Source organism: Odocoileus virginianus, chromosome 12 (assembly GCF_023699985.2).
Source record: "Odocoileus virginianus isolate 20LAN1187 ecotype Illinois chromosome 12, Ovbor_1.2, whole genome shotgun sequence".
NCBI lineage: Eukaryota > Metazoa > Chordata > Mammalia > Artiodactyla > Cervidae > Odocoileus > Odocoileus virginianus.
In genome coordinates, this window is record NC_069685.1 from 40,913,105 (window position 1) to 40,932,314 (window position 19,210).

Sequence of the window (19,210 nt, forward strand, 5' to 3'; positions counted from 1 at the left end):
TTATTTTTTTCAAAGCTTTTAAAAAAAATTTATTTATCTGGCTGTGTCAGGTTTTAGTTGTGGCGTGCAGGGTCTTCCTGCATCTTTCAGGATCTTTCATTGCAGTGCACAGAGGTCTCTGGTTGTAGCACATGGACTCAGTAGTTGCGATATATGGGCTTAGTTACTCCACAGCATGTAGGGTCTTAATTCCCAAACCAGGACTCAAACCTGTGTCCCCTGCATTGCAAGGCAGATTCTTAACCACTGGACCATCAGGGAAGTCCCTGAAGGCAGCTTCTTAATATCATCAAATCCAGCCATTTTCAAGTTTCCATTAATCTCATAAATTCATAAACTGTCATTTGTTTGCATCAGACTCTTAAGTAAAGTTCATACAGTGCAGCTGATCTGTCTCTTAATCTTGGCACTGTGTATTTTTTTCTATCCAAACCATTTGTTGAAGAGGCCAGGCCGTTGATCTGTAGTTTCTCACTATCTGAAGGCTCTGAATAAGTGATGTGGTGGGTAATGCATCCCCATGGTGTTACTGGTGTATTGTCACCTGTGTTTCCTGTAAATTGGTAGATTCAAGATGTGCTGTCCAGTACTGAAGCCACCAGCCACATACGACTGAACTTAAGTTAATTCAGTTAAATCCCTTTGTCATGGCTGTCCCCTCTCAAGTGCTTAGTAGCCACAGATTGGACAGCCACGAACTGGGTAGCACAGGTAAAGAATGTTTCCATCATCACAGACAGTTCCATACTGAGGTTTGATCAGGTTCCAGTGTGACTTCTTGGCAAGAATGCTTCAGAAGTTGTACACGATGCCCACAGGTCTCTCTGTCTTGCTGTGGCTTTAAATGATCACTACATAATATGGATCATTTCATTAGGAGCTGCAAAATGATAACACCCTCCTTGTAACATTTTTATTTATTAAGTAACTAGAACGCTGCTCTCTAGTACCACAAGATACATCAAGGCTCAGTTTGTACATCTTCTGCCCTAAACCTACAATTAGTAGTTTAAAATTTAGTTATCATAAAATTTTGTTATAATTTTAAAAGTATGGCCAAAACATGGACATAGACTCGGTTTTTGCATATTGGCTTGCTATTCGGGAACTTCATAAACTTCATAACTAATAATTTTTCTTTAGATTTGGTTAGATTTCCATGTTTATAAAAATATCAGCAATACTTTTTTTTAACAAAAAGAAATTCAACTGACTTCCTAGTTTGCTAAGACATTCTATAACAAATAAATGTTGACTATTTTTCAATTTTTGGTGTGTTGTTTCATCTGTTTGTTCTTTTTCATACTTTTATATTCTCCCTTATAAAATCTAGTCCTTCTTTTTGAAAAACATAAATGTGCTTTTTTTTAAAGCTGTTAGACTTTTCTGTTATCTGTAGTTCTTGTGATGTACATTCTTCCACTTACAGATATATTTTATCTGTATCTACTGAGGTGAAAATATATTTTTTCTTAATATATTAATATAGTAAATATCAATGATTCTTTTAAGTATTAAATCAACCTTGAGTTTTGCTTATTCTTAATATATTTTCTTCTTTATATTTTGTTCAGTACAGTAGCTTGGTGATGTTGTTGAGGATTTTCACATCAGTATTCATGTGTATCTTGGCCTTTGCTTTTCCCTTCTTCCAGTATCCCTATTGAGTTTTGTTATCAAGATCATGCGAGTGTCAAAAAATTTATCAAAAGTTGCTTCCACATTATGTAAGAGTTTAGTAAAATTGGAATTATTTCAGCATTAAATGTTTACAAAATTAACTGGTAAAGCCTTTTTTTGTGTGAGATTTAAACTCAGGAAACCAGTTTTCCACATGGCCAATGCATGATTTGTAAAATCATTAATGAGTAAATGATCCATTTAAAAAGCAAGATAAAACAATAGATTTTATTGTGACTGTGTGAGAAGTTCATTGATATGAATGAAGATTCTACATTGCAGCTCATTTTTGTGAGACCAGTTGATTAGTTTTGATGTGATGTCAAAGAAGAATGTCCACAGTTAACTAATTCTAATTGTTGTAGGGTCTTTTGGATTTTCTTTATGCAATCATGCCATCTATGACAGCTTTACATGTTGTTTTCAATATTTATACTTGTTCCTCACATTGTATTGTTCTGACCTCCTGCAGTACTTTGTGGACTAGAGGTGACTTTAGGAACACCCTTGTCTCATTAGGAACACCCAGGCCTGCACTGTCCACTACATAGCACATCACATGTGCTCACCTCTGACACCAGCCCCCTGGAGTTAACACAGACTCTGCAGGGTGAAAGCACCATCCCCAACAAGAGTACCTTCACGTTAGTCGATAGCTGTAAGTTTGAGAGTCCTCAGGCCACACACAACACTTCTGTCCAACTGGCTTCAGATTTGGGGTGTTCCTATGACCCCCTCAGGTTCGATGGAACAGTTCACAAAACTAAGGAAAGTGCCATACCTAAAACTAGTTTTATTACAAAGGACACAAATTAGGACCAGCCAAATGAAGAGACACAGGGTGATGTCTGGCAGGGTCCCAAACAGAGCTGCTGTGCCCTCTCCCCGTGGAATCAGGATACATCATCCTCCTGGCCTATGTCTGCTTACTAGCCAGAAAGCTAACCTGAGGCAGAAATATCCAGAGTTTTTATTGGGTAGTCACTGTGTAGGTATAATTGATTAAATCCCTGGCCATTTGATGGAACTCAGCCTCCAGACCTGTCTGCTCCGTGGAGGTTGGACTGATAGCATCTCTCTGAAAGCCCCAACTCTCCAATCCAGTGGTTGGTTCTTCTAACATGGCCAGTGCCCACCTGGAAACTCCAACAGCCCACTGTGAGTTACCTTGTTCCATAAACTCAGGAGGGACCCACCACTATTAGCACAGAGACCTGCCATCCCCCCCAAAAAACTGGCACGAAACCCAGTTATATAACCTGTAGCCAGGTTTTCTATTAAGTAAAATAGAAAAGTCAGTTTCTAGTCACCTTTGATGTATTCAGTAGACACTGGTGGCTGCCATTGACTATATTGGATGGTACAGATATGAGCATTTCAGTCGTCACAAGAAATTCTGTTGGACAGTGCTGTTCTAGTCCTCAGAGACCAATCACTCAGTGTTATACCATTAAGTATGATGCTATATTTTATAGATTATGATTATCAGATTAAATTTCCTCCTATTTCTAGTTTGTTGATAGTATTTTACAGTGAACAGGTTTTCACAATATGCCTTTTCTGCATTTTGAAATGATAATGGCTTTACTCATTTATTCTGTTAATATAATAGTGATTTCAGAATCAATATCTTACATAACTGAAAGAAACTTCATTTGGTCAGGCCACATTATACTTTTTATGAATGTGTGTGTGTTAGTCGCTCAGTTGTGTCCAACTCTTTGCAACCCCATGGATGGTAGCCCTCCAGGCTCATCTGTCCATGGGATTCTCCTGGCAAGAATACTGGAGTGGATAGCCATTCCCTTCTCCAGGAGGTCTTCCCAACCCAAGGATCAAACCCTGGTCTCTTGCGTTGCAGGCAGATTTTTTACCATCTGAGCCACCAGGGAAGCCCCTTTTCTGCATGGCTAGATTCAATTTGCTAACACTTTGTTAGGAATTTTGATTCTCTAAGAGCTTGTATTGTTCTTTTGTTGGGTTCTTGTCTGATTTAGGATTAGAGGTCTGCTGGCCTTATAAAATGAGTTGAGAAGTTTGCATTCTTTATTCTCTGAAAGAATTTATATGATATCATCTTATTTATTCCTTGAATGTTGGGAAGAATTCACCTCTGAAACCATCTAAAACTTGAGGTTTTTTTGAAGGAAGGTTTTAAATTGTGAGTGTTAATTCCTCTAATAGTTAAAGGACTAATTCAGACCTTCTTTCTTCTGTCACTTTTAAGTACATTGTTTTTCAAGAAATATATCTATTTCATCTAAGTTGTCATATATGTTGGCATAAATTGATTAATATTGTTATCTTTTTAACGCTTTTATTGAACTATGATGTCAGTAGGATCCACTGACATCACTGACAAGTGTATAATTCAGTAATTTTTTTAGTAACTTTATGTCGTATAACCATCATCACAATCCAGTTTTAGAAGGGTTCTGTCATTCCAAGAGAATCTTTGTGACATTTACAGTCAGTTCCTCCTCCCATTCCCAGCCTGAAGCAGTCACTAATTTGCTTGCTGTCTATATAGGTTTTCCTTTTGGAAATATCATATAAATGGATTTTTATAAATGTGTAATCTTTTGTTTCTAGCTTCTTTCAATTAGCATAGTATTTTTGAGGTCCATCTATGTTTTAGTATATGTCAGAAATACATTCTTATTGTTGATTAGTATTCCATTGTGTTGGATATATCACTTTTTATATATCCATTCACCACTTGATGGACACTTGGAATATTTATACTTTTTGGTATATTTGTTATATAAATGTAGTTTTTATAAGTAATACTAATATGAACAATCACTTATAAGTGTTTTATTAATCAAAGTATAGGTGATTTACAATGTGTTACTTTCAGGTTATAGCATTTATATATATATGCATATATATATATTCTTTTTCAGATTCTTTTTCATTATAGGTTATTATAGATATTGAATATAGTTCCCTGTGCAGGTCCTTGTTGGTTATCAATGGGGTTTTATATATAGTAGTGTGTATGTGTTAATCCCAAACTTCTAATTTATCCCTTCACATTTCCCTCCTTTCCCTTTTGGTAGCCATAAGTTTGATTTCTATATTTGTGACTTTGTTTCTGTTTTATAAATAAGTTCATTTGTATTACTTTTTTAGATTCCACATATGAGTGATATCATAATATTTGTCGTTCTCTGTCTGACTTACTTCTCAGCATGATAATCTCTAGGTCCATCCATGTTGCTGCAAATGGCATGATTTCATTCTTTTTTTGTGACTGGTATTCCACTGTGTATATATGTACCACATCTTTATCCATTCACTTTTCCATAGATATTGAGGTCACGTCCTTGTCTTAGCTATTGTAAACAGTGCTGCTGTGAACTTAAGAGGTGCATGTATCTTTGCAAATAAGAGTTTTCATCTTTTCTGGATATATGCCCAGGAGTCGGATTGCCAAGTCTGTGGTAACTCTATTTTTAGTTTCTCAAGGAGCCTCCATACTGTTTTCCATAGTGGCTACACAAACTTACATTCCAACCAACAGTGTAGGAGGGTTCCGTTTGCTCCATGCCCTCTCCAGCATTTATTATTTGTAGACTTTTTGATGATGGCCATTCTGTCTGCTGTGAGGTGATACCTTATTGTAGTTTTGATTTGCACTTTTTTAATAATTAGTGATGGTACATACCTTTTCATGTGCTTTTGGACCATCTATATGTCTTCTTTGGAAAACTGTCTATTAATGTCTTCTGCCCCATTTTTTGATTGGATTGTTGTGGTTTTTTTGATATTGAGCTTTATGAGCTGTTGTATATCTTGGAAATTAAGACCTTGTCAGTCATATCACTTGCAAATATTTTCTTCTATCCTGTAGGTTGTCTTTAAATGTTGTTTCTGGTTTCCTTTGCTGTGCAAAAACTTTTATGTTTAATTAAGTCCAATTTGTTTATTTTTGCTTTATTTCCATTACTCTAGGAGACAGATCCAAAAAACTATTTTTGAGATTTATATCAAAAAGTGTTCTCCCTGTGTTTTCCTCAAGGAGTTTTATAGCATCCAGTCTCACATTTAGGTCTTTAATCCATTTTGAGTGTATTTTTGTATGTGGTGTTAGAGAAGGTTCTACTTTCATTCATTTACGTGTAACTGCCCGGTTTTCTTAGCACTGCGTAGTGACAAGATTATCTTTTCTTTGTTGTATGTTTTTCCCTACTGTGTTGTAGGTTAATTGACCCTAGTGTGTGGGTAATGTTTCTGGGCTTTCTATCTAGTTCCATTGATGTATATGTCTGCTTTTGTGCCAGTACCACAATGTTTTGATTACTGTACCTTGTAGTATAGTCTGGTCAGGGGGTGTGATTCATCCAGCTCTATTAAAGATTCTTTCCTGCTTATTTGGGGTCTCTTATGTTTCTATACATATTTTAATACTATTTGTTCTATTAATAGTTTTGTGGAAAATGCCCTAATTTCATAGGCATTGCATTGAATCTGTAGATTATCTTAGGTATTATGGTCATTTTAACAGTATTGATTCTTCCAATGCGAGAACATAGTGTATCTTTCCATCTGTTTGTATTACCTTTAATTTCCTTCATCAGCATCTTGTAGTTTTCAGAGCACAGGTCTTTTGCCTCCTTAGATAAGTTTATTTCTAGGTATTTTATTCTTTTTGATGCAGTAGTAAATGGGGTTGTTTCCTTAATTTCTCTTTCTGATATTTCACTATTAGTGTATAGAAATGCAATGAATTTTGGTGTATTTCTTTTGTATCCTGAAACTTTACCAAATTTATTGATGAGTTCTAGTAGTCTTCTGGTGGCATCTTTAGGACTTTCTGTTTATAGTATCAGGGACTTTCCCAGTGGCTCAGCAGTGAAGAATCTTCCTGCACTGCAGGAGACTTGGTAGTTGATAAGGGTTCAATACCTGGGTTGGGAAGATACCCTGGAGAAGGAAATGGCAACCCACTCCAGTATTCTTGCCTGGGAAATCCCATTCAAGATTGTCCAAACAGAAATCCCAGAAAGAGGAGCCTAGCAGGCTGTAGTCCATGGGGTTGCAAAAGAGTCAGATATGACTGAGCAACTAAACAACAATGTATAGTATCATATCTTCTGCAAGCTGACAATTTTACTTCTTCTTTTCAGATTTGGACTCCTTTTATTTCTTTTTCTTCTCTGATTGCCATGGCTAGGACTTCCAAAACTGTTGAATAAAAGTGGCAAGAGTGGGCATCTTTGTCTTGTTCCTGATCTTAGAAGGGATACTTTCAGCTTCTCACCATGGAATATGATGTAGCTGTGGGTTTGTCATATATGGCCTTTATTATGTTGAGGTATGTTCCTCCTATGCTTACTTTGTGGAGTTTTTATCATAAATGGGTGTTAAATTTTGTCAAAAGCCTTTTTTGCATCTATTCAGATGATTATATGGTTTTAATTCTATTGTTTGTTAATGTGGTATATCATGTTGATTGATTTGCAGATACTGAAAAATCCTTCTCTCCCTGGGATAAACTCATTTTGATCAGGGTGTATGATCCATCCTTTTGCTATATTGTTGGATTCACATTGCTAGTCCTTTGTTGAGGATTTTTGCATCTATGTTTATCAGTGATATCAGCCTGTAATTCTCTTTATTTGTGTGTGATACCTTTGTCTGGTTTAGGTTTCAGGGTGATGATGGCCTGATAGAATGAGATTGGAAGTGTTCCTCTGCAAGTTTTGGAATAGTTTCAGGTAGTTTCAGTTTGGATAGGTATTAACTCTTTAAATGTTTGGTAGAATTCGCCTGTGAAGTCATCTAGTCCTGGACTTTTATTGTTGATAGTTTTTAAATTACTAATTCAATTTCATTACTGGTAATTGGTCTGTTCATATTTTCTATTTCTTTCTGGTTCAGTCTTAAGAGATTATACTTTTCTAAGAATTTGTCCATTTCCTCCAGTTCAGTTCAGTCGCTTGGTCGTGTCTGACTCTTTGCAACCTCATGGACTACAACATGCCAGGTTTCCCTGTCCATTACCAATTCCTGCAACTTGCTCAAACTCAAGTCCATCAAGTTGGTAATGCCATCTAACCATCACATCCTCTGTTGTCCCCTTTTCCTCCTGCCTTCAATCTTTCCAGCATCAAGCTCTTTTCCAGTGTCAGTCCTTTGCATCAGGTGGCCAAAGTATTAGAACTTCAGCTTCAGCATCAGTCCTTCCAATGAATATTCAGGACTGATTTCCTTTAGGATGGACTGGTTGGATCTCCTTACAGTCCAAGGGACTCTCAAGAGTCTTCTCCAACACCACAGTAAAAAAGCATCAATCTTCAGTGCTCAGCTTTCTTTATAGTTCAACTCTCACATCCATAGATGACTACTGGAAAAGCCATAGCTTTGACTAAACGGACCTTTGTTGGCAAAGTAATGTCTCTGCTTTTTAATATGCTGTCTAGGATGGTCATAGCATATCTTGAAAAGATGCTTTTCAAGGAGCAAGCATCTTTTAATTTCATGGCTGCAGTCACCATCTGCAGTGATTTTGGAGCCCCCCCCCCCCAAAATAAAGTCTGTCACTGTTTCCATTGTTTCCCCATCTATTTCCCATGAAGTGATGGGACCAGATGCCATGATCTTAGTTTTCTGAATGTTGAGTTTTAAGCCAACCTTTTCACTCTCCTCATTCACTTTCATCAAGAGGTTCTTTAGTTCCTCTTCACTTTCTGCCATTAGGGTGGTATCATCTGCGTATCTGAGGTTATTGATATTTCTCCCAACAATCTTGATTCCAGCTTGTGCTTCATGCAGCCCAGCATTTCACATGATGTACTCTGCATATAAGTTAAATAAGCAGGATGACAGTATACAGCCTTGACGTACTCCTTTCCCGATTTGGAACCAGTCTATTGTTCCATGTCTGGTTCTAACTGTTGCTTCTTGACCTGCATACAGATTTCGCAGGAGGCAGATAAGGTGATCTGGTATTCCCTTCTCTTGAAGAATTTCCCACAGTTTGTTGTGATCTACACAGTCAAAGGCTTTGGCGTAGTCAATAAAGCAAAAGTAGATTTTTTTCTGGAACTCTCTTGCTTTTTCGATGATCCAGTGGATGTTGGCAATTTGATCTCTGGTTTCTCTGCCTTTTTTAAATCCAGCTTGAACATCTGGAAGTTCACAGTTCATGTACTGTTGAAGCCTAGCTTGGAGAATTTTGAGCATTACTTTGCCAGCGTGTGAGATGAGTGCAATTGTGCAGTAGTTTGAACATTCTTTGGCATTGCCTTTCTTTGGGATTGGAATGAAAGCTGACCTTTTCCAGTCCTGTGGCCACTGCTGAGTTTTCCAAATTTGCTGGCATATTGAGTGCAGCTCTCACAGCATCATCTTTTAGAATTTGAAATAGCTCAACTGGAATTCCATCACCTCCACTAGCTTTGTTCATAGTGATGCTTCCTGAAGCCCACTTGACTTCGCAGTCCAGGATGTCTGGCTCTATGTGAGTGATTACACCATCATGGTTATCTGGGTCAGGAAGATGTTTTTTGTATAGTTCTTCTGTATATTTTTGCCACTTCTTCTTAATATCTTCTGCTTCTATTAGATCCATACCATTTCTGTCCTTTATTGAGGCCATCTTTGCATGAAATTTTCCCTTGGTATCTCTAATTTTCTTGAAAAGATCTCTAGTCTTTCCCATTCCATTGTTTTCCTCTATTTCTTTGCACTGATCATTTAGGTAGGCTTTCTTATCTCTCCTTGCTATTCTTTGGAACTCTTCATTCAGATGGGTATATCTTTCCTTTTCTCCTTTGCCTTTAGCTTCTCTTCTTTTCTCAGTTATTTTTAAGGCCTTTGCAGACAACCATTTTGCCTTTTTGTGTGTCTTTTTCTTGCATTTCTTCCAAGTTGACCATTTTATTGGCATATAGTTACTTGTGGTCTCTTATGAGCCTTTCTATTTCTGTAGTGTTGGTTGTAACTTCATTTCTGAGTTTATTGATTTGGACCCTCTTCCTTTTTTTCCTGATGAGTCTGGCTAAAGGTTTGTCAGTTTTGTCTTTTCAAAAAACCAATTTTTAGTTTCGTTGATCTTTTCCTTTTTTTTTTTTTTTTTTCTTATCTCTATTTCAGGTATTTCTGTTCTGATCTGTATGATTTCTTTATACTCTTTGGATTTCGTTTTTCTTTCTTTAGTTGCTTCACATGTAAGGTTGGCTTGTTTATTTGAGATTTTTCTTGTTTTCTGAAGTAAGCTTGTATCACTATAAACTTCTCTCTTAGAACTTCTTTTGCTGCATCCCATAGGTTTTGGGTCATCATGTTTTTATTTTCATTTGTCTCTAGGTATTTTTTTTTATTTCCTCCTTGATTTGTTCAGTGGTCCATTGAATTACTGGCATATTACAGCCTCCATGTGCTTGTGTTTTTTGCAGTTTTTTTTTTTCTTGCAGTTGATTTCTAACCTCAACCATGTGTGGTTGCAAAAGATGCTTGATATGATTTCAGTTTTCTTAAAATTATGCAAGCTTGTTTTGCAGTGATCTAGAGAATGTTCCACATGCTTTTGAAAAGATTGTGTATTCTGCTGGTTTTGAGTGGATTGTTCTCTATGTTTATATTAACCAATTTAGTCTAATATGTTCTTTAAGGCCAGTGTTTCCTTACTGATTCTTTGGTCTACATGATCTGTCCATTGATGTAAGTGGGGTGTTAAAGTCCCCTAATTTATGTGTGTGTGTGTGTGTGTGTGTAATATATAAAACCAGTGGCTCAGTGGTAAAGGATCTCCCTGCAATGCAGGAGACACAGGAGATGCAAGTTCAAACCCTGGATCAGGAAGATCCTCTGGAGAACGAAATGGAAACCCACTCCAGTATTCTTATCTAAAGAATCCAGTGAACAGAGGAGCATGGTGGGCTACAGTTCATAGGGTTGCAAAGAGTGGGGTATGGCTGAAGTGACTGAGCACAGCAGCACAGTACATGATTGTGTTACTGTCAATTTCTCCCTTTATGTCTGTTAACATTTGCATTATACATCGAGGTGCTATGTTAGGTGCATATGTATTTACAATTATTATAGCTTCTTCTTGGATTGATCCCTTAATCATTATATAGTGTCCTCTTTTGTCTTGTAACAGAGAAGTTCTGGATTTGCTTCTGTAAGTCTCCTTTTTCCTGTCTTTTGTTCTGTTCTCTTGTGATTTGATGTGACTTTCTTTAGTGTTAGACTTGTATCTCTTTTTCTCTTTTGGTGTGTATATCTATTACAGATTTTTTGATTTGTGGTTACCATGAGATCTTTGTATAGCAATATGTATATGTAAGTGATTACTTTAAGTTGCTCATCTTATAATTTCAAATGCATTTTTAAAAGCCTGCATTTGTATTCTCCTCCCTACTATTATCATATTTTACACCTATTTTATGATCCCTTAACTGCTTATTGATAAATGATTTTACTAGCTTTGTCTCTTAACCTTCTTACCAGCTTTGTGTGTGGATTACCAGCTTTACTGTGTGTTTTTGCCTTTACTGGTGGACTTTCTCATTTCTTAATTTTCTTTTTCACCTTGAGACATTCCTTTGTCATTTGTTGTAAAGCTGGTTTGGTGGTGTTGAATTCTTTTAGGTTTCTTTAGTCTGTAAAGTTTTTGATTTCTGTAAAATCTGAACAAGATCCTTGGTAGGCAGAGTATCCTTGATTGTAGGTTTTTCCCTTTCAGTGTGTGATGTGCTGTTTTGGTCAGGTTTCTTATTTTCCAGTGGTATTTTGAATTTTTAAAAGCATTTGTTTGTGCTTTCTTGTCATCTTAGGAGACTTTGGGACAGAAATCCATCTTGATCTAAAATCCAGATACCGTGACTTCCCTAGTGGTCCATTGGTTAAGAATCTGCCTGGTAATGTAGGAGACAGGGATTCTATTCCTGGTCTGGGAAGATTCCTCATGCCATGGGGCAACTGAGCCCATGCACCACAACTTCAGAGCCTACACTCCAGAGCCTGTGAGCCACAACTACTTAAGCCTCCTTGCTCTAGAGCCTGCATGCCACAACTACTGAGTCTGCATGCCACAACTACCAAAAGCCCATGTGCCCTAGAGCCTGTGCTTTGCAACAGGAGAAGCCACTGCACTGAGCAGCCTGTGCACTGTAGCTAGAGAAAGGCCACACACAGCAACAAAGATCTAGAGCAGTCAAAAATAAAAACAAATAAATAAAATTAATTTTTAAAATGTCTGGATATCTTTCTGCAACCTAAATTAGGTTATATCACTTCCATGCTGTAAAAGCTCTAATGGCTAATTGTCAGCAGTGAGAAGGTGTGATAACCACATCTGCCTTGCTCCCACTGTGACCTGCAGTCCAGTCACTACAATGTACCCTGTGACCTTGTCTGACTGAACTGTTTATACTGTGTTACCCCTAGCAGTTTGGGTCCCCATTTTGGACCTGCTGTCACTCAGAATGCTTTTGCACCCCCTTTTCTATGGAAACCACTACTAATTTCCTAAAACTTATTTCACATATCACCTCTTCAATGGAGACTGATATGACCATAGATGGAGTGCTGGGCTCCCTCTCTGACCCATGTCATGCCCCTCACTGGCCTTTCTGCCTCAACTCTTAAAGCAGCTTGCTTTGTTTATAAATGTACACATTTGTATATGTCTACAACCTAAGAAGTAATTTGAGGATATTGTTTTATTATCTTTCTTTTGTCACCACCTCTTCTGGTGCCAAATTTGACATTCAGTGAAAACTGTTGGTGGTTTGGAAATTTTAAAGTCATGTATTTCAGTTCTCATGTAAATGAGGGGATGAAAGAATGCATAATTGCCTTTTATCCCACAAAATAGAGTGCAAAAGTTGGGACCCAATAGACATTCTATAACTTACCATGATAAGAATGATGTGTTCAAGCTCTGGTACTTGTTTCCTACATCATCTAGTGATTCCTGCTTCTGATTCACTAGGCTTGTGCTCTTACAGGGGTCATTCTCATTTGAAGATTTATCTGTGGACTTCACCCAGAAGGAATGGCAGCTACTGGACCCCTATCAGAAGGACTTATACAAGGATGTCATGTTGGAGAATTATAGCAGTCTCGTGTCACTAGGTAAGAAAAGCTACCCAGGACTTCCCTGGCAGTCCAGCAGTTAGAACTCTGTGCTTCCACTTCAGGGGGCCTGGGTTCAATCCCTGGTCAGGGAACTAAGATCCTGAGAGCTTTGTGGCATGGCCAAAAAAAGGAAAAACTGCCCAGAAGACCTTGTATTGTGTCTAGTACCATGCTTGTTTTTTAGTTTCTGAGAGCTCTGGGACTTGCAAAATTTTAATGATTTTTGGACCTAAATTTTAGAGATCAAAGTACTTGGACTATGAAAGTCCCAGGGAAAGTATTTAAACCTCACCTTCCAATAATGAAGTCTTAATTTCATTGTGCTGCCTCTGAAGCTAATAGTAATAGTGGTAGTGAGGCTCCTGAGGCTTTGCCAACAAAAGTCTGTATAGTCAAAGCTATGGTTTTTCTAGTTGTCATATATGGATGTGAGTGAGAGTTGGACCATAAAGAAGGCTGAGTGTTGAAGAATTGATGCTTTTGAACTGTGGTGTTAGAAACAACTCTTGAGTGTCCCTTGGACTGCAAGAGGATCAAACTAGCCAATCCTAAAGGAAATCTATCCTGAATATTCATTGGAAGGACTGATGCTAAAACTGAAGCTCCAATACTTTGGCCACCTAATGTGAAGAACCAACTCATTCGAAAAGACCCTGATGCTGGGAAAGATTGAAGATAGTTGGATGGCGTCACTGACTCAGTAGACATGAGTTTGAGCAAGCTCCAGGAGATGGTGAAGGACAGGGAAGCCTGGCATACTGCAGTCCATGGGGTCGCAAAGAGTTGGACATGACTGAGTGACCGAACAGCAACAAAGCTCCTGAGGCATGTAATTTACGAATTTCACATATTGTTCTTATATTGACTCAATCGTAAGAGCAATCCTGTCTGGCAGGTGTGTTGCTTTTTGTTTTTTCTCATGAGGAAATTGAGACAAAGAAAAAAGTTAAGTATTTTTCCCAAGGCATGATAGCTCAGAAATGAAAGAGCCTGAATTTGAACCAGGGCAGACCAACTACAGAGCCTCTGTAGGGTTTATGGTTTTGGACTTGAGTTATAGAAGTCAAAGATTCTTAGACCTTATTATCCACTGGGGAGACTGTTGCTATTCCTCTGAGGACTGTTTACTTTGTTGTTATTCATGAGGGTGGCTTCATTGGGTCAGCTCATTCTAAACCTTGCTCATTCTTCAGAGGCCTCAAAGGCCATGCAGTAGGGGCCAAGGTCTTTGTCATTTTCCCTGAACAGGGTATGAAGTTATGAAACCTGGTGTCATCCTTAAGTTGGAGCAAGGAGAAGAGCCATGGACAGGAGATGGAGAAATTCCAAGTTCAGACTCACTAGGTGAGTGTATGAAGACCAGGCAGAGGAGAGAAGGTGGAAGTCAGTCTCAGCTGGGTGGGGGTTGGCATCCTTGAAATGTGCCTCAGAGGGCTCTTTTCAAAATCTCAAAGTTTTAATGGTGATTCAGAACAGTTAACATGAGCTACTGAAGTGAATCACATTACATGTGGCTTCTTTGCTTGTAGCTTGAAGTGAAATGTTTCCAGCTGGTCTGGCCCATGATGTTACTCCCAGTCTTTCACATCTGGGACTTTGACTTCTTATTAGGTATTCTGTCCCCTGATATGGTTAATCTCCTTCTGTCCTTCCTCCTCTCTGTGGTCAAAGACACCTGTGCTTGACCATCAGGGCTTTATTTTTCCTCGCTTTGGGTATCTCTGATGTGAAACCCTCTCTGTTCAGCCTTATTATGTCAGAAAATGGATTATCATTCCTCCCAAACTGTTGGTCCACTTTTCCCCTTGGTTGGTCAAGTTCTGTTGTGCTTTTTCTGTAGCTTAGACAAGGAGTATATGGAATTACCTCTTTCTACCATTTTTTTTTACTAAGTTTTTTACCTTTGGAAAACATCTTTTGAAAGACTTCTCTATTCTCACTTAAAACTAAGTCTAGTCTGAACTTCCCAAATTGCTAGCTAATGCAGATCCTGGTTCTCACCTTTTGTGAGTTATGTGGCACCACCAAGCATCCAGCACTGCTCTGATCAGCTGGGCCCTCCTCCTCATTACCTGTTCTGTGACACTGACTTAATTCAAGGACCCTCAAAAGCAGACCCTGAGATACTTATTGGGACTGTGATCTCCACAGTGTTAGTGGGAGAAGGGGAAGCGAGATGGTGTGAGAGAGGAATGCATGAACAGTGTGCTTCTGGGAACCTTCTGAGGGACCAGAAAGCTAGTACCACCCTCTGCCTCCTGTCTCTCAGTGACATGAGTATTGCCCCAGGGAACATTAGGGCTCCAGAGTATCTGGCATACTTGCACATGGCCCAAGAAGGCACTTGCAGCCCATCTCCATCTCTTGGTGGAGAGACGTGGGCACCCTGGTTAGGCGCCACAATTGACCTGAGCTGCAGTGTCCTCTGAGTGTGGCTGAAGGGAGGCAGGTGACACTGAGGACCTGTGGAGTAAGCCCATGTAGCCTGTTCAGCGATTACGCCCTTTGCCCCAAGTTGGTGGTCAGTTTCATTCAAACTTAATCTACTGTCTGCTTTCTGTTCTTGTTTACAGTGTTTAAAGTGTTTTTCAAACCTGAAGGTTAGACATTGCAATCATATTAGGAAACTGAACATTAAAAAGCATTGAGCCCCTCAAATAGCATTTCTAGGTTTTTATTCAGTAAACACAACTATGGAAGAACTTACAGGATTTTTTTTTCTTCATAGGTCAAGTCTTTCAAGTAAATGGTCACATGACTTGGCAAAAGGATAACAAGAAGTTTAAAACTATGAAACAAGATCATGAATGTGATGCACTTGGAAAAAAGTTTAATCTGAGCACGAACTTTATTCCTTTAAGGAAATCAAACAAAGAAGGTGACATAGATGGATTAATTTTAAAACATCATTTAGATTTTCTTATTCCGAAAGCAAACTGTGGAAGAATGGAACCAGCTGACTTAAACATATTTGATAAATTATTTATCCATACCAAGACTGAGGAAACTGATACTTGGTTAAAATACTATGCATGTGATAAAGTTAGCTATAAGAAGTCACAGATTATCATATATCACAGAAGTCGTTCAGGGGAGAAACTCTATGAATGCAGTGAATGTAGGAAACGCTTCAGTAAGAAATCAAGTCTCATTAAACATCAGAGCAGACATATAAGAGAAATAGCCTATGGCTGTGGTAAATGTGGCAAGACTTTTCCCCAGAAGTCACAGTTTATTACACATCATAGAACTCATACAGGAGAGAAACCTTACAATTGTAGCCAGTGTGGGAAAGCCTTCTCCCAAAAGTCACAGCTAACATCCCATCAGAGGACACATACAGGAGAGAAACCATATGAATGTGGTGAGTGTGGGAAAGCCTTCTCCCGGAAGTCACATCTCATATCACATTGGAGGACACACACAGGAGAGAAACCCTATGGATGCACTGAGTGTGGGAGGGCCTTTAGTGAAAAGTCAAATCTTATCAATCATCAAAGGATTCATACAGGAGAGAAACCTTTTGAATGCAGAGAATGTGGGAAAGCCTTCAGCAGGAAGTCACAGCTTGTCACACATCAGAGGACCCACACAGGAACAAAACCCTATGGATGTAGTGATTGTAGAAAAGCCTTCTTTGAGAAATCAGAGTTAATTAGACATCAAACAATTCATACTGGAGAGAAACCCTATGAATGCAGTGAATGTGGGAAAGCCTTCAGAGAGAGGTCTAGTCTTATTAACCATCAGAGAACCCATACAGGAGAGAAACCTCATGGGTGCATCCAGTGTGGGAAAGCCTTTTCTCAGAAATCTCACCTCTTATCACATCAGATGACACACACAGGAGAAAAACCCTTTGTATGCACTAAGTGTGGGAAGGCCTTCAGCAGGAAATCCCAGCTTGTCAGACATCAAAGAACTCATACAGGTGAAAAACCCTATGAGTGCAGTGAATGTGGGAAAGCTTTCAGTGAAAAATTAAGCCTTACTAATCACCAGAGAATTCATACAGGAGAAAAACCGTATGTGTGCAGTGAGTGTGGGAAAGCCTTTTGTCAGAAGTCACATCTCATATCACATCAGAGGACACACACAGGAGAGAAACCCTATGAATGCAGTGAATGTGGGAAAGCCTTTGGTGAAAAGTCAAGTCTTGCAACACATCAAAGAACCCATACAGGAGAAAAACCTTATGCATGCAGGGATTGTGAAAAGGCCTTCTCCCAGAAGTCACAGCTCAATACTCACCAGAGAATTCACACAGGAGAGAAACCGTATGGATGCAGTCTTTGTCAAAAAGCTTTCTTTGAAAAATCAGAATTAATTAGACATCAGAGAACTCATACAGGAGAAAAACCTTATGAATGCAGTGAATGTAGGAAAGCCTTCAGGGAGAGATCAAGTCTCATAAATCATCAGAGGACACATACAGGAGAGAAACCCTTTGAATGCAGCGACTGTGGCAAAGCCTTCTCTCGAAAGTCACACCTCATACCACATCAGAGGACACACACAGGAGAGAGACCCTACAGTTGCAGTGAATGTAGAAAGGCCTTCTCTCAGAAGTCACAGCTTGTTAATCATCAGAGAATTCATACAGGAGAGAAACCTTTTCAATGCAGTGAGTGTGGGAAAGCCTTCTCCCAAAAGTCACAGCTTATTAATCATCGGAGAACTCATACAGTAAAGAAATCCTGAGAATGGTGTTAATGTTAGTCTTTGACAGAGATCTTACCTCATCAGTTATGGTAAATCTTTCAGATAATAGTTACATCACATTATATGTCTAAATACACTTTTAAGTTAGGAACTCCAAATAGGTTATGTTGGGGAAGCTTTCAGCAGATTAATGTGTTTATTATATTAGAATTCAGAGGGAGAATGACCCTATGAATTGCAGTGAATTTCAAAAACCTTTCAAACCTTTTACAGTAGAAAATTAACAGTACAGAAGAATACTGTGACTATCAGAAAACTTTCCAGAGATCAAATTTCATTTGCCATTGGAAAAAATTCCCACTGAAAGTGAATCCTATTCCAGTGAGTTAAGGAAAACTTCATGAATACAGCAAGTGAGGTGATATTTTCATCAAGAAATAACAGCTCATTGTACATAAGAAGATGCCCTCAGGAATGAATTCTTTGAAAACACTAAATATAGGACAGTCTTCGGCAAGTAACCCCACCATATTGTATCCTGTGGGTATACCTAACAGTTTAAAGACACTAGAAATACATGCCCCTAGAAATAATGCTATAATGGAAAGCCACACACTGTTTATAGACATGGGTACCAAAAATAACTGGTTCTAAATTATATTAAGGCTCAAGTATGAAGTTTCTAAAAATGTGAATAAATTGAGTCATTGGAATACAAAATTTCTCCGTGGTATATAATTATGACTTATTTTCCTGTGTCACAGGCTGTGTTTTATATTTTGGAATTACATATGGTAATGTAATTGGGAGCATGAGATGTACATGCCTTGTAGTGCCTCTGATGTCTATCAAGACATACCATGTGCCACTGGTTTTTCTATTTTAATAATACTATAAAAATGATGACTCGTAGGACATGTCTTACTGCTCAATAAGTAGCATGAGTAATATCAACACATTTCCTCATGATTTGTTAGTTTATAAAAGGCTCTATTATTGTCACTGACCTTTCTCTTTAGTAGCAAAAGCCAACATTATATAAAGTCTTTTGGATCCTAGACTCTGAGAAACAGTTTATAGAAAACCTGATTAATAAGTATTCTAGTGTAGAACTGCAGAATGGCACAAGTAAACTGTGAGGAGTATGAACTGTGGCTCTGCACTCCTGCTTAGTGGCATTAACTTGGAGCAGAATGCCCTCCTTGTGTAATGAGGTGCCTCCATGCATCCAGTGTGTGTATCTTAAGTGCTATGTCACCCAAATACAACTTGTATTTTAATTTACTGTGATGAATTGTCATGAATATTGTGTGCTGCTATTATGTTTTTGGTGTTTTGTAAAGTATCCCCTAAAAATTAGATGAAGAAACTAGTTATTTGAGAGTTGCTATCCAGAGAATATAAAATATAGAGGATTTTGTGGTGAGAACCATATTTTTGATGTATCCCAGGAAGCCTATTTTGCCTTCCTGCAGATTTCTGTGATTACCAGACAGGTATCAGAAATCAAGCTTTTTATTATTTCATCATTGGAAATGTTTGTGTTTCACTTGCCTTTCACCTGTTGTATCATGCACATGAGAAAGTTCCCATGTGTGCTTACCATTTTATAAAGGTGGTTCCTTCTGAAAATGCATGAACCATGCCTAGGTTTATTTAGAATTTTGTAGCAATCTCTTTATAATGTTCGATAAAATCAACTATGTTTTTTGTATGATGGTGAAATTCAGAAAAGTCTAGCATTGACCTTGTTTCCATGCTTGAAAAATTCAAG

The 19,210-nt window shown here is 38.3% G+C and overlaps 1 protein-coding gene across 6 annotated transcripts in view; it reads left to right on the forward strand.

Annotated features, from left to right (window-relative positions):
- The window catches only part of LOC110145427 (zinc finger protein 26), a 63,015-nt gene extending 44,289 nt beyond the window's left edge, over positions 1 to 18,726 (forward strand). For 3 of the 6 annotated variants that reach the window (XM_070474956.1, XM_070474957.1, XM_070474958.1), the window contains 5 exons: positions 6,813 to 7,000; positions 11,469 to 11,657; positions 12,645 to 12,771; positions 14,023 to 14,118; positions 15,503 to 18,726. In XM_070474956.1, coding sequence (XP_070331057.1) covers positions 11,622 to 11,657; positions 12,645 to 12,771; positions 14,023 to 14,118; positions 15,503 to 17,475 — 2,232 coding nt within the window. In that variant the 5' untranslated portion in view covers positions 6,813 to 7,000; positions 11,469 to 11,621 and the 3' untranslated portion in view covers positions 17,476 to 18,726. The remainder of the gene's footprint in view (positions 1 to 6,812; positions 7,001 to 11,468; positions 11,658 to 12,644; positions 12,772 to 14,022; positions 14,119 to 15,502) is intronic. The other 3 variants (XM_070474960.1, XM_020905709.2, XM_070474962.1) reach the window with 3 other exon arrangements.
- The last annotated feature ends 484 nt before the right edge of the window (positions 18,727 to 19,210 follow it).